We start from the raw sequence: 16,026 nt of genomic DNA, 5'->3' as shown, positions 1-16,026 counted from the left end.
AAAGAAACAGCTGTGGCATCTTGCAGAGACTCATCAGTGATGATGATGGAGTGAAAGTGGAAGTGTGCTGGACGTTCCAGATTTTTGGGTCCTGCTTTCCAATTTGCTATGTTTACCAGTTAATATATTACCCCTCTGGATTTCCACACTGTAGCCAGGGTAGGGGAAATGGGTGTGCATGTGACTGATAGATATGAAGGGTACCTATAAATTAACCAAATGACTGTAAGGAAATAATTGAACAGGATAAATTCCAGTTCGATAAACAAATGATAAATTATAAATAAATGATGTATAAATGGTGAATAAAAAATTAATGATAATTGAATGATAAATCAATGATTAATGAATGAATGAATGATGCATGAATTATGGATGAATGATGAATAAATGCATGATGAAGGATTGATGAATAAATAATGCATGTGTGTTCATTGATGCATTCATTATATCATTTATATGATAGATAAATGAAAGGTAAATGATAGATAAATGATGGGAATATGATAAAAAAAAATGGGTAAAATGAACTTGTACAAGTAGCACTGCATTGCCAAATGCCATTTGGCATTGCAGGCTGCAGCTATGCAATGCCATTCACCAGGCCACTGTGCAGAGAGTGGATGAATATTGCAAGATATTTGGCGACGCTTCAGTAGCAAAATTTACACCTTCAGGCTTCAGAAGATCTTGCCGACACATTTAGATTGAAATTCTTGCATTTAATATATTTGTCAGTCTTTGAGAAACTATTTAGAAAAAAGTAAGGTTTCCAGTACATTGGATGGATCAGGATGCAGTGAAGCTTGTCCGGAAATCAGTTGCAATGAGTTCCCTCCAAAACAACAAAGTCAAATGTAAACAAGTAGTTTACAATTGTGTACTTGCGGTCACATTAGAGCAGTCAGACTGCATTATCACATGTTCAGTTGACACTTGCTGTACAATCAGACCGTTTTTAGGGTAAAATTAGTTATTTGGGATAACACGCAACCTTGTAAATAAGTTTGTGGCTTGTAAATAGTTTTTCATTACTCAGCGTAAATGGCTTTTCATTAAAAATTACCCGGTGACGCATTTTGAAAATGGTTGGCGACGCTTTGGGCTTGAAAAGTAAAAACCCATATATTGGTGATGCTGCTTCCATCCTCTGCACCCTGGGCACCAGGCATGGAATGTATCTGCTTGGCAAGCTGCAACTAGATTTTTTGAGCCGTGGTTTTATGTATTTGCCAACCGTGATTCAATTTCTTAGAGCCATGATTTAATCTCTTTGAGCCTGGAATGAGCCATGAATTCCATATCTTGGCCATGAAAAGCCATTTACAAGCCGTAAACTTATTCATAAAGTTGTGTGCATGTGTTACCCCAAATATCTAATTTTACCCTAAAAGCCATCTGATCGTACAGCAACACTAACATTTGTCTTCACTTATGTGGCAACTAAACATGTGATAATGCTGTCTGACTGCTCTGATGTGACCGCAACAACGTGATCTTCAAAGAAACGTTTTGGCTTGACTTAATGTTATTACATTCTGCAGGATATTTTGGCAGGAGCATTGAAGTAGTGTAGATTGCAGAAGTTGAAAATTTTAATGAAACAACATGTTTGCAAACTGTAAACTGCAATTTTTTCCATCAAACACAAATACATGACTTTAGAGCCATGAGATTTCATACCTACTGAAATTATATATTAGAGCCGCAATATTTCAGAAAAAAGTAGGACTTTTCCTGACCTGCCATGCACTTCTGGTATTCCAGAAAACAATGGCTGAATAGCTACAGTCCTCTGAAATTTTGAGAGCTAGCTCTAATAACTGTTCTCTTGCTATCCTATTGTCTTTCATTAATGGCCCAATATGATATCAAAGTTTATTTATAGCACTAAGTGGTACCCTTTACAAAACTCAGCCAAGCAAGTAGACAATAAAAATTTCTTGAGAAAACAAGCTGGTTGTTGCCATAATTTAAGTTTTTTCATTTGTTTCCAAACCCCTGCCAATTAATTTAGGCTACCACTTGGGTAGGACGTTTAAAATTAAATTACTCCTGTGCTCAGAAGCAGAAAATGGCTGTCTGCCATTTTGCTAACATTGTTGTTGTTTTTGCCTGATTTGTGCATATATCTAGTATTGTTTCAAATCGCATGAAAAATATTTTCTTTGATTGAAATGAAAATTATACACATGAAAAGATAAAAAATAGAAAATTGGCATATAAATTTATGTGGAGTAGGTACCGTAAAATGGGGTAACTTTGACCACTTTTTTTTCAAAATGATGCCATTTTTTTACTAGACAAGTTAAACTTAAACTTAATTTGAAACATGCAAAATACAGGTCTATACTCTAACTTTACTCACCATAAATTGCTGGCTTCTGCCTCTCATAGTTTTGATGTAACTTCAAAAAAAGTGATGGTCTTTGTTACCCCAGCTCTTGGGGTATCTTTGACCAGGTGGTAAAGTCAATTTTATTTTTTGGTAAAATAACTCCAAATAACTCCAGGTTGTGGTGCATTGTAGTAGAACTCTTCTAGTTACATATGCAAAAGACAAATTTTAGGAAAATGTCATAGTTTGCAAATGGGGGGCGCTGCCCCCGATGGGCAAAAAGTGACCACCTAATGGCAGCCGTGACGGGGTAACATTGATCGGTTTGGAAATTGAGTAAAAATTACCATATATAAGACTGTAGAGTCTGAAACATAAAGAAAAAACATTAATAGGGCTATCTAACCTAAAATATGTTATATAGGTACCTATGGTAATTTTAACTTAATTTCCAAGCCGGTCAATGTTACCCCGTCACGGCTGCCACTAGGTGGTCAAAGTTACCCCATTGGGGGGTGGCGCCCTCCATTTGCAAACCATGACACTTTCCTAAAATTTGTCTTTTGCATATGTAACTAGAAGAGTTCTACTACAATGCATCAAAACCTGGAGTTATTTTACCAAAAAATAAAAAAATTGGAGGGGGTACTCTGACAGGCTTTAAATAATAGCTCTTTTTCGTGGGTCATATTATTAATTTTTTAACCTATTAGATATGCAAACTTTTTAAATCTTTCTATTGTGTTACGTAGCCTCAGTATTAGGCCTTTGATCGCCATTGACAAAAATTTTCTATGTAAAATCGTTTTTGAGTTTTGGGGCTTCTTGTTAAAAAAACGAAAGGTGGTCAAAGTTAACCCGCCGGTCAAAGTAACCCCATTTTACGGTACAAATAAAAGTTAAAAAGCAATGAATTTTTTCCTTTGTATAATAACATCCCAAAAATGGACCAATTTCTAGTCCTTTTTTTAAAAAAGCTCTCAGTTCTAGGTTTCTTTTGAGCCAATTTCAGGTATTTCAGCACCTGTCAATTCTAACCTTGTCTGGGCACCTTGTAGGCTGTCTATTCTAACTAAAATAAGACATTTTGGTTGAGATTTGGACTGCAGGTGGGTGGGGGAAATGGGTGCAACTTATAGATGTGAGTGGTATAAATTCACCATAAAGCAGAACTGAACAGGATAAATTCCAGTTAGATGAATAAATTATAAATAAATAATAAGTGAACAGGGTTGGTGATTTTTTTAATTCAAAAAATCAATGATTTTTGTGATTTTTCCATAATTTATTTTATTTTTTTTTCAGCTTTTTTTGTCTTTTTGAAATGTTACTTTTTCTGTTGCAATCAGCCTCCTAACAATAGCAGTATATGGATGGCTAAAAAGGGCAGTTGTTGCCTTCAAGAGTGGCAAAGGTGGTGTTTACCACTTGGGGACTTTAGGGCAAACAGTTATTGATAAGTCTATTCATTAGCTTTATAAAGTTTGTATGGAGCAAGGTAATGAGCTAAATATTGACCATTTAACTGGCTTGAATAAACAACACTTCAGGAATGCGGATCTTCTAAACATTGAAGAGTCACATAACAGATAGGTAGCTGATAGCACAGTCAACAGTGCCCAGCACTATCAATAGATCTACTAGTTTTATGTCCTATAAATCTGCCAGACTCTACCTTCTAAACACACTGACTAGTACCTAGTGACTGAGGGACTGACTGCACTGTTGCCATTTGATTCAGACCAATTAACCAATACTAAACAGAAACTGAATGACAACCAAACAAACCTCAAACGACTTGAAACGAGACTTATGTTATGAGAAAAGCTAACACTGTTTGAAATAAACATGTACACAATTCAATCATTTTATTTCCATTCACTGCATTTAATTATTTTATATATAGTTTTATAATTGTAATTGTTTTGTTTTTAGTTATAAATTCACATATTTAAAGACTGAAATTAAATATTTTAATTAGAATACCGGTACTCATATTTTATATAGAGTGGAAAATCTTTCTAAATGCCTAGAAGGTCAATACAATCTCAACCTACCCTTCTTATATAAGCTAGCTAACACATGTAAATTGTATAATGTGATTAATATATAACAAATACGTAGTCAAATAGTTAAAGACTACTTATAGGCTATAGCCTTATAAGAATTAGCTAAGCTGCTAGCTATGTACAATGTATTGCAACACTTGATGCCTCTGTACCAAAAACATGCAATTCATTGGAATGTAATGAATTGCACTTGAGACTGAAGGCAACAGGTTTATATTCCAATTTGTCATAGTACAGTACATTTTTACTAAACCATGAATAATAATGCCTCAAAATAAATTGAAGACTGCCACTCAATATATTTAAATATATAAAAAAACTAAAAAATCATGGTTTTTATAGAAAATCAAGTGATTTAATCACATGATTTAATCAGTTTGATTTAATCATTGCCAACCCTGTAAGTGAATGATAAATAAATTATATATGAATGATGAATGAATGGTAGATAAATGATCCAGGTGGGTTTATTGATGCATTCATTAGATAAATGATAGACAAACATTAGGTAGAATTTTGGCAAATGATAAATAATTATAATAATGAATAATGAAAATAATAAATTAATAATACTTGCACTAGTAGGACTGCATCCAGAATGCCATTGCAGCTGCCATTCACACAGGCATTGGACTCGTCTTTTTGCGACTTCCACCATCACCGTGCAACTATTGGCAGAGCTCTTAAATTTAAAGAGCATGCTGATGCTCTAATAACTGTTAGCTTGATATCCCACTATCTTACATTAACAGCACAACACAATATTAAAGTTTATTTTAGCACAAAGTTGGTTGTAGTCTTACACTGTCCCTACGCTGAATAGCGCTTGACAAGTTTCACTAGTAAGTATGTCAGGAGATACGTGCAAGTAAACAATTTCATGTAATGATTTTTTTTTGTAATGGGGAAATTGTCCTGGTTAGTCAATTATATGCAATAAACTCCTATGCTTTGGAATATGAACCAAAATGATAAGGCACTCTCACATCACTGAATTACTATTGATTACTATTGCATGACAATGTGATCTACAGTACTGCCATTGCCATCTGTACTCAGTACCAGTATAGGCATTGGACTCAAAAAATGTTTTTTTGTGACTTCTACCATTTCTGTGCAACTAGCTGCAAAGCACTGAAATTTAGAGAACATGCTCTAAGAACTGTAATCTTGATTTCCTATTATTGTTCATTAATGGCCCAATACAATGTCAAAGTATATTTTTAGCACAAAGTGGTTCTTATTTGGCAATCTCAGCCAAGTAAGTAGATGGTAGAAATTTTTTGAAAAACAAGATGGTGTCATCTCAATCAAATTGTTTTTGTTAGTGTCCAAAAACGTGTCAATCAATTTGAGCTACCAGTTGGGCATGACTTTGAAACTAAATGCCTCCTGCTTGCTGAAGCAAAAACTGTCTTGTCTGCCATTTTGGTAGCTTTGTTGTGACTCATGCATGGTTTGTGCACATACCTAGAAACAGTACCACCCTTTTTCGCTTAGTAGGTATTGCTTTGAACCTAGGAAGATTGAGTGTACAGTAACCAATTCACTGTAGACCTTTGCAAAGTTTGAATGCAAAAGCAGAATGGCTGGGCCCAGCTAGCTACTATTAGCAGGTAATTAATAATTGATTAGGTAATAATATAAACAATTGTTTGAAAATATAAATAATTAATTTATTATTCATTGATGAGATTAAATTTCCTTTCTTACAATAAATGTTGATTACTGCTTCCTCAACTTCCTTTTGGTTTCAACATATTTGATTTATGACTGCAATAAATAGCACCATCACTGCCTAGATCCATGCTAGATATTCAAATTTCTCACCCATGCAATGTACAGTAGACTTTCTACTGTGGCTCGTACATGGTAGTGAGACTGCTACATCTCGGTGATAAATCTTTATGAATTCTGGCAACTTTTTTTTAGCCTGCAAGAGCAATCTTCTTTAAGCGTATGACACTTTGTCCTCAGTGGCTTATAGGACTCGAAAATGAACTTGAGGAAGAGTCTTAAGGGGACTGGCTACCCTAAAATTTCCAATTTTGGCGTTTTCCAGCTTTTGTGCTTATCTTAAAGCTTACTTTCTGACGCATTGAACGGTACCAGAATCATCTCTCTATGTCAAAAAATGATTTCGTGACAGCTCCCTAAAGGGGGGCGGTTTCGAGGCCCCTTCAGTAAAGTCTATGGGATTAATTAGAAGGCTGGACACACTAAAAAGGAATGTCTGATGTAAAGCGGCCAATTATGGCATTATCTGGTGCTTATACTCATCTTAAAGCTTACTTTCTGACTCGTCAAACGGTACCAGAACCATCTCTCTACCTGCATTTTGAGGAACAGGACGCATTGCAGAATGGGGGCAGTGGGGGGCAGCCTTCACTATTTGAATGGGAGATAATTTGAGAGTAGCACTACAACTATCGCGTATAGCGGCCAACACACTCAGTGCCCATCAAGACAGCGATGTGGGATGTATGCTGCCAGTTGCTCTATGCCTTGCTGACTTGGTTTGAGGCTTAATTACGGTATCTAGGCTATGTTACGACTTTTACGTCCATTTACGTCCCATGCGGCAGTTTTTTTAGCGTATTGTAAACCTCCTACTACTCTCACGGAAAATCTATCTCCTCCTAGAGTTTTAAAGCTACAGCAATGAGACATATACCGTACCATTTGATTTGTAAAGACCATACCTATCAATTTGAACATCACTTTTTTGAATTTCTGTCTGGTTCATTTTTTTATATGGGGGAGAAGGGAAAAAGGAGGAAAAAAAGTGAAAAAATGGAAAAACTCACATATAAAAAACTATGGGGAAAATGAAAAAACCCATGTTTGAATCGATAGGTATGGTCTTTACAAATCAAATGATACGTGTCTCGATGTTGTAGGACGATATTTGTAGGAGGAGATAGATTTTCTAAGTACCCATTTTTGGCCATTTTCTATGAATTTCATGTTTTCTATCAATTTTTTCGAAAAATTCATGACAGCAAAATGTTATTTTTTTTATATATTCCGTAGGTATGTATGCAAAGTTTCATGATCGGATAATAACTGTAGAAGTTTTTGTGGAGGGTAGCCGGTCCCCCTAAAAGTTTCTGCTTTGCCACAATCACCCAAACAAAGGCTTAAGTTTGGAAAATTCTGACTCTGACAAAATTGGGAAAATCCTTCCCACTTTGGATTATTAGGAGAAATTTATAAATAACATGGTTACAAAAATTGCTTTATTAGATATTTTTTTAGGAATTTTGGCTAAGAAGTGGCTAAATTTCAATAATCTTTGTCTGTGATTTCCTAAAATTGTTCTCAATATTCCAGACTGGGTTGCAACTGGATTTTTATTCGTTGGTTAGCCTATTTTTTTTTTTTGTCATAAAATTGAATTCTGAATTTCTGAGCCATGCCAAACTAGGACACTGGGTAGAATTATCCAAACATAATGGGTGAAAATGATTGTTCCATGAGTAATCTTTGAAAATTGCTAGCAAAAAATGCAATTCTTAATTTTCATCAAAATATTAGGCAAGGAACATTTGAATGGGTGAAAAGTTTATTGAGCACAGGCATTCCACTTACCAGAGTTTCCCTCCACTGGGGTGCAAAGAGTGGGCAAACATTTAAAGATCTTCAGCATCAAAATCTACCTATGTCATCAACATCAAAATCTGTGTCTTCTCAAGATCTTGCCAACACATTTCTTGTTGAAATGTGTTCTTCAGCACATTTCTTGTTAGAATTGGGTTCTTCAACATATTTCTTGTTGTTTCTTTTCTTATTTACATATATTTTTAGTTAAAAAATCTTGCTGGATCATGCAGTTCTGCCATCAAATCATCAATAATACTGGCAACACATTTTACCTAAAACCCCAGCCATAATCAATTTGTTGAAGAATGAACTCTTATCACAGAAGAATATGTTTTGGTAAGAAGAATTTGATTTTGCAGGGATCCCTTGACATGTTCATCTCTGAGGCTGGGGCGGACCATACGGCTGTCTTGCAAGTCCACTCTACCTCATCTGCATCTCACAACCACTCAGGCAGCAGCAACCAGCAGCTTTGTGTGAGCAGGAAGAGGAAGATCAACCAGACTGACTGCAGCCTTCCTGAACACTCCTTCTCTGGGCCCCATAGCAAGCATCCCAATTTGCAGGTCCGCAATTTGGGCTTACACAAATATCCTCTTGTGCTGTATGATAAATAGCATGAACTGCTGGGCTAGTTCAGTTTTTAACAGGCAATATATACTTACTGATATTTTTTTTTGACAATTAATATGATAGTGTCCTGTTGAGCTTTAGAGCCTCTATAGCCCATCAACACTTTGAACAAACCTAGCATATATTTGTGTATATATTACATTTTTTGGCATGAAATACATTTAGATAGCAATTCTGTTGCTATTTATTTTATTTTAATATATGATGAATTCCATCAGGGTTGTGGTAGTTTCAGCAGTCACCACCCTGATCAGCAGCAGCAGCAGCATGGGCTACAGCAAATCGTGTTTGCAGCATCGTCCACGTGTTCTCAAGTACAGGAGCAGCACACCAGCAGCTCGACAACATCTTGTCAAAAAACTTCCTCAGAAAGTTCTTGCTTTCCTGACCAGCAATTCAAGCAAAACAACTCGTCCTCTACAACGCGTCATCCCTCTCACCACCACCATCACCACCAACACAACTCACAAACTCTTCAACCTTATACCGGCAGTACGGCATCCTCAACTCACCACCATCACCACCATACGTTACCTACGTCCCATCATCACCACCATCACCACCAGTCACGTCCAGCTGCCGCAACTAAGCCTGTAGACTCGTACCACAAGTGTTCAAAGGTGCCTGCATTATTTTTATCTTCAAAAAATATATAAGTATTAGTTCTCATGAATTTATGAATGCATTTCAGTTGTTAGAAAGTTGAAGAAATCTTCCATAGATGTCTCTCTGGTTTTGTGCTTCAAGCGTAACTTACATCACTTGAAGTAGATAACCATGCATTGAATTTACTAGCGGGATGTAATTTAAGATGTTTTATACACATAACATCATGCAAATGTATAAGGGTAACTTGTTGAATCTAAAATCATGGAAATTGCTACAGTATTGTATTATATTGACTAACTATCATGCTAAAAATGTGCCCTCATGAATGATTTTGATGGCAGCGGAGTGGGGGCAAGTGGTGTGAGAACAACAGCAGCAGCAGCGGGCGCTGCGGCGATGTTGGCAGCCTCATCAGCAGTGGGACTGTAGTGGTGGGTGTTGGAGGTACGAACAACAACAGTACAACACAAGCAAGCACCCACAGAACGGTGGGGGGCAAGGGTGCCCCCGGCGGTGGCGGGGGAGGGGGAGCAGCCACCAAAGCGGGGGGAGGAGGGGCTAGTGATGGAGACTACCAGCTGGTGCAGCATGAGGTGCTCTACAGCGTCACCTCTCAGTACGAGGTGCTCGAGTTTCTGGGCCGCGGCACCTTCGGCCAGGTGGTCAAATGCTGGAAAAAAGGCACCAATGACATCGTCGCCATCAAGATCCTTAAGAATCATCCGTCTTACGCCCGTCAGGGACAAATTGAGGTAAGATTTCCTAGCTTATCTGTTACATCTCGCAAGTTGGTCTACGTCTCGTTTATAAGGAGGGAATTTATGAAGAAATTTTAAGCTATGGCAGCAAATTATTTGCTTTTGATTGCATGGAAATTATTAACTTGATTAAATGCTGATGCATAGTGAAAGTCTACATCCAGACACTGATGTACATGTTTTCAGATTTTGCTTTGTATTATAGACGTGGGCATTAATTATTGTTGATGAATAGATAGTTGTTATGTGATAAATAGAAGTTATACTACTACTACTTCTACTACCGGTACTATTCAACTATTGTGATAATCTACTTTGTCATTCAGTCATTCTAGACGTGTTAGTTGACAAACTTGGATGACACTTATAATGTAACTTTGTTTTATGAACAAATCAGTGGAAGAACAAATTTTAAGAAGATTTTAGTCATGGCTGCACTGTATAAGGTTGACCCACGAGGATTTCCGTCTTTCAGTTCAGCTTTATTGTTACGTCACTGAGATCGAGAAACGTAAACAATCCCGTCATTCCCATGACGGATTGGTCGACTGGTTTGATCGCATTTCGGTGAATGGTTAATGCCTGTGACGTCACTGAGATCAGTGACCTCACAGGTGAACAACAAACTACATCCGCAAAAATTATCTTCTCATGGGTCAACCTTGTACTAGTTCAAGCAAGATTTTAGTAGGTTAACATACGGCATAGGTGTGCGGACACATGAACACACTTTAAAATTCAATGGCACAAATAAATTGCCCGTGTTGTTTGAAATGCATGGTACTGAGCTTATAGGCAACTGTTCACTAAAAATTGCCATGTCAGATCATTTACTGCAATGAGAGTTATTCTATCACAAATTGTTTGCAATATATTATAGCAGGAGTTCACAATTTTTCACTCGGACAGGTGAGCATCCTGACTCGCCTCAGCCAGGAAAATGCAGACGAGTTCAACTTCGTGCGTGCGTTCGAATGCTTCAACCACAAGAGCCACACGTGTCTCGTGTTCGAGATGCTGGAACAAAATTTGTATGACTTCTTAAAGCAGAACAAGTTTTCTCCATTGCCTCTCAAGTTCATCAGACCTATTCTACAGCAAGTGCTTACTGCGTTGCATAAGCTCAAGGTTTGTCTGCACACTTGTTTATTATGACGTGAAATTGTGATGAAACTGTTTCTGTTCCAGTTACTCCCGATAACTTTGAGATCATCTTTATTTGAATCATATTAAAAGTTTAAAACATCTTTGAAAATTTACTGATATGGCTAAGTTTTTAATGATATGGAAAATCTGATCTTGTTTGCGACATTCACTTTACTTGAACATACACTTTTCCAAGTACATACATGTAAAAGACAAATGTTTACTGTCCAATGTTTCCCAGAACTTGGCCAACTTTTTAATTTCTCTTGCTCAAGCCTTGTGACATATTTTTGCAGCAATTGGGTTTGATCCATGCGGACCTGAAGCCTGAGAACATCATGTTAGTGGACCCGACACGTCAGCCGTACCGCGTGAAAGTGATAGACTTTGGGAGTGCGTCGCACGTGAGTAAGGCCGTGTGCAACACGTACCTGCAGTCCCGCTACTACCGCGCCCCTGAGATCATCTTGGGGCTGCCCTTCTCAGAGGCCATAGACATGTGGTCGCTGGGCTGTGTCATCGCTGAGCTCTTTCTTGGCTGGCCTCTATATCCAGGGTCGTCTGAGTACGATCAGGTGCGTTATTCATCCGGCCCATGAGGTTGGTTTGAAACTTTGAAATATAATCACACTTGGTTAGTGATTTGGTTTAACGAATGACGTATGGGTTTGATGCAACATAAACTTAAGCCTTTTATTCATAGTTATATTGTTTTTAGGTATCATGAATCTTTTTATTTAAATTTATCCTTTTGAGACTTGAAATTTATTTCATCGTCTTGATTTATTTAAAAAATCTTGTATTTTTTGGTTTTAATAACAGCACCAGCACTTTTTACTACAGATTTGCAACAATTGAGCATGCTACAGGGTCTGATTGCCGTTTCTTGTTTAAGTGAATACTATTCCATAATCCAAATTTCTGTTTTGTAGATTCGTTACATCAGCCAGACACAAGGGATACCCGCAGAAAACATGCTTAATGCTGCCACCAAGACCAGCAAATTCTTCTACCGGGACAACGAAGCCCCGCATCCTTTCTGGAGGCTCAAGGTGCGTTCTCATGAACTATTTAGCCTCACAGCTGTAGCCTTTCTTTTTCTAAATTTTATTCTCGGAGTTTATTAAAAGTTATTTTCATACATACCGCGAGTCTAACTTTTTTTAGTGTAATTTATGTTGCTTTGAATGTTTTGAAAAATCCAAAACCTTGCAAAATGAACAGTAAATTTATTCGAACAAAATAAAACTGTGCAGACCCCAGAAGAGCACGAGAACGAGACCACCATTCGCAGCAAGGAAGCCCGCAAGTATATTTTCAACCGCCTGGATGACATGGGCCAAGTGAACGTCCCTACCGATCTCGATGGTAATGAACTTGCGGCAGAAAAAAGTGACCGCCGTGAGTTTATCGACCTTTTGAAGCGCATGCTTACCATGGATCAGGACCGCCGCATTTGCCCGCTTGAGGCTCTGCAGCACGCGTTCGTGAGCTTGCATCACCTGCTGGAGTTCTCATTGTGCCCTAACGTGAAGGCTGCTATGCAAATGATGGAAGTGTGTCGGCGCCCTGCTCCATACACTCAGTCGGCGGCTGCGATGACGGCCGCTGCGGCTGCTGCTGCCGCCGCTGCTGCAGCAGCTGCCGTTGCCTCTCAGCCACAACAAATACCACCGTCCCTTCTTCCCGCAAGTCACGTGCACTCAAGTAACGGTTCTGTCACTCTTGCTTTCAATAACCAAATTACCAATCAGTATGGTATGTATCCTGGGGGTCGAAGCCGCTCATACGCCACTACAAGCAGCAGGAACGATGCTGCGGCCGCCGTCGCTGCCGCAGCTGCCTTCAACAATCAGCTGGTGCCCTCAGTTCTATGTCCTCCGCCTCCCTACCCTGGCCTGACGTCCCCTGCCAAACACGTGACCGTAGTGTCTCAACAGCCTCAACTCCTGCAGCAGTCTCTGTTACAGACTCAACAGGTGTTACAAACGCCACAGGTGGCAGGAGGTGGGGGTCCGTACGTGCCAGTGTCTATGGTGGAGGCTGGTAGAAGTGGCATCATGTTGACGGCTGCACCTGCCGCGGCCGCTGCAGCTGTGGCCAGTGGCTGGGCTAGACCTGGTCAGATGACGCTGGTGCCAGGTTGGCAACAGCTGCATCCTCAGCCGCAGCCTTCGCATAACCCGTACACAAGCCTCTCTACCCTGCAGCAGAGCCAACACGTGGCAGTTGCTCAGCATCCCTCGTCACGTCTGATCACCACAGAAACTTCTGTCGACCCTTGGCGTCGCTCGCTGCTTGTTGATTCGGGTTTGGACCCTCCAGTTTTCCCTGTGGACTTACAGACCGCTACTGACTTTTATGCCACGGATTATCCTGCCGCCGCTGCGGCCGCTGCCGCATCTTGGAACTCAAGTAAACGCCCAGGTAAACTGAGCGGTGCCGTGGCCACCTCTTCAGGCTATGTTGGACACTCGAGCAACGCGAGGAGTGGTGCTACCCGCAGTTCCTCAGGGACTCACACTCTCATGGCTGGTCTGCAAATGCATCAAGACCTCAAAGACTTGAGCCAGCAACTCTCCCCTGTGAAGAAGCGCGTCAAGGAAGGCACTCCACCGTATGGCTCATCATGGCCAGCTCAGCTGCCTCAACAGTATCAACAGCAACAAGCATCGTCTCATGTTCATTATGGAAATGTTCAGCAGCATCCTGCCCCTGCTGCGGCTCCGGCATCCTATCATCACAGTAACAAATCTGACGCAAACGGCAATCAACGCTCCAGCAAACAGCAGACCATTACCATTAGGGATACCCCTTCTCCTGCCGTGTCTGTTATAACCATCAGCGATAGTGAGGATGAAACTCCAACCACTGGCAAAAAGGCTTCAGCAAACTCAGCGGCTAATGCTGCCGCCATTGCTGCATCCTGCAAAGACCAGCACTGCGCAACGTGTCGTAATAACAATAATAATTTGAATCAGACCAAAAACGGCCACACCGAAGCTTCAGTAGACGATAAATATTTTGACTCAAACAATGGAAGGAGCAACAAGAACAACTCTCAGTACTCCTCGCTGGCGGCCTCCCAGAGCCAGAAGAAGCGGCTGCTTGCCAAAGTTCAGAGTGAAAGCATGACTGCGAAGCCTGAGAACATGGCGCCGTACTCGCAGCACAATGCCAACGCTCAGCACAACAACCAACACTATGACAATACCAACAACAACAGTGTTGAGGTGGCTGCCAGCAATAACCGGTGAGTCATTGCACGGCAATTACCGCCTTAGCTGTATATGACCTTCCATCAATTGATACGTTATTGCCCCATTTGAATGATTCCAGAAATTTCTAATAATTAGGACCTTCCACCTTACTGGTGATGTTTATTTTCGACCTCCGGTGTAAAGCATCTTGATATATGAGGCCATTACGCGTTCTGTTTTTGAAGATATTTTGTCTAGTCAATTTTGATATCCTCTAACAGACTATCAGAACTCGGTCTTCCTTGTCTCAGAAATTATCATTTCCATGTCAGTTTTTGGTGCGATAAATCTTTGATAGCCTTTGATTTAACTTACGTAGGGGAATGATGAGTGGCATTAATCATAACAATGCTCTAGCGCTCACTGTAGAGCCTCGTAGATATCAGTGAGCTTTGGTCTGAGTTTACACTCGCTGAAGGCTAACCCAATTATCTCATTAAATATATCTCCTTGCTCACTATGTCCATTTCTTGTTTTAAATTACGAGCCGATTTCATCACAAGTTGAACTCTACGAATACGGTTGCTAAGGCGAATAAATTTCCCTGGAAATTAAAATTGAATGGCTGGCTATTTTGCAGTGATGGGTCGTGCACGTCGCACGGATCTCGTCACCCCCACGACCCGCAGCATCAGCCCGCCACCTCCTCTCACCGCGACACCCTCCCTCCCCCCGCCGCACACTCGCGCCACCATCACCATCATCACCACCACAACTCAAGGGTCAACACTTCTCTGCCCATGCAGAAAGAATACGTTAATACAGGTTCGAAGTGAATTTGTTGTCTCTTGATTTTCTAACATGCTGATTGTTACTTTAATGTCCCTACCGTTAATCTCTTGAAAATTATGTATGTGACATTTAAAGTATTCTAAAAATACAGTTGGAATAACTTTATGTAGTCTTGGATGATGAGATAAAAATTAAGAGTGACGTCCTCTAGCTCAAATTCTATAGATATGTCGTATTGTTTTTAAATTGCATGCATGACAATTTAAAGTTCATGACACGTTTCACATTTTGACATATCTGTGTTCTCATCTCTTTGCTATCACCCGTTTATACACAATATAGAAGCTCCGCTTTAGAAAAAAATATTGATTGTCTTGTATGTTTTCCAGCGGTCATAGGTAAGGAGTACTGCGATCCACCAGCAGCTCACAGCTCACGCGAGGAAAGCGCCGCACTGAAGGCCTGGAGCTCAGGACAGCAACAACGAAATTTGGCGTACAGTCAACACCCCCAGGCGTCTCCTGCCTCACGTCCTGCCATATCTTCAACTCCAAACAACAACTCGGTCCTGCAGGACCAGCAACTGCAGCTGCATCTGCAACAACACGCGGCAGTGCTGCTGGGCCCAGCAAGCAGCAACAGTAACAGCATGAGCAACGCAAGTAACGTGCTCACGTCGGACGTGTATCGTGACTACAGAACTGCTCAGGCGGTGCCTCGCTCGTCGCATCAGCTTGTGTCGACGCACGCGTATGTTCCATCTTCACAGCCCACGTATTTGCCTGCTGCACAGCAGCCCTTCACGGGCGCGCCTCTTGTTCACTGCACCACAGCGGCTCAGGAGATCATTAGGTGCGATCATGTCGACAGAGATGATG

The 16,026-nt window shown here is 40.1% G+C and overlaps 1 protein-coding gene across 1 annotated transcript in view; it reads left to right on the top strand.

Annotated features, from left to right (window-relative positions):
- Positions 1 to 16,026, top strand: part of LOC108669187 (homeodomain-interacting protein kinase 2) — a 31,746-nt gene that overhangs the window by 8,104 nt on the left and 7,616 nt on the right. The window contains exons 3-11 of the mRNA XM_047884981.1: positions 8,370 to 8,576; positions 8,862 to 9,263; positions 9,594 to 10,004; positions 10,920 to 11,138; positions 11,453 to 11,731; positions 12,089 to 12,208; positions 12,413 to 14,409; positions 14,997 to 15,181; positions 15,538 to 16,000. Of these exons, the coding sequence (XP_047740937.1) occupies positions 8,370 to 8,576; positions 8,862 to 9,263; positions 9,594 to 10,004; positions 10,920 to 11,138; positions 11,453 to 11,731; positions 12,089 to 12,208; positions 12,413 to 14,409; positions 14,997 to 15,181; positions 15,538 to 16,000 (4,283 nt within the window). The remainder of the gene's footprint in view (positions 1 to 8,369; positions 8,577 to 8,861; positions 9,264 to 9,593; positions 10,005 to 10,919; positions 11,139 to 11,452; positions 11,732 to 12,088; positions 12,209 to 12,412; positions 14,410 to 14,996; positions 15,182 to 15,537; positions 16,001 to 16,026) is intronic.

The sequence above is a fragment of the Hyalella azteca genome, unplaced genomic scaffold (assembly GCF_000764305.2).
Source record: "Hyalella azteca isolate HAZT.00-mixed unplaced genomic scaffold, Hazt_2.0.2 contig16646, whole genome shotgun sequence".
In the NCBI taxonomy this organism is placed as follows: Eukaryota; Metazoa; Arthropoda; class Malacostraca; order Amphipoda; family Hyalellidae; genus Hyalella; species Hyalella azteca.
Note: the sequence above shows the minus strand (reverse complement) of the source record. Positions and strands in the feature narration are given on the sequence as shown.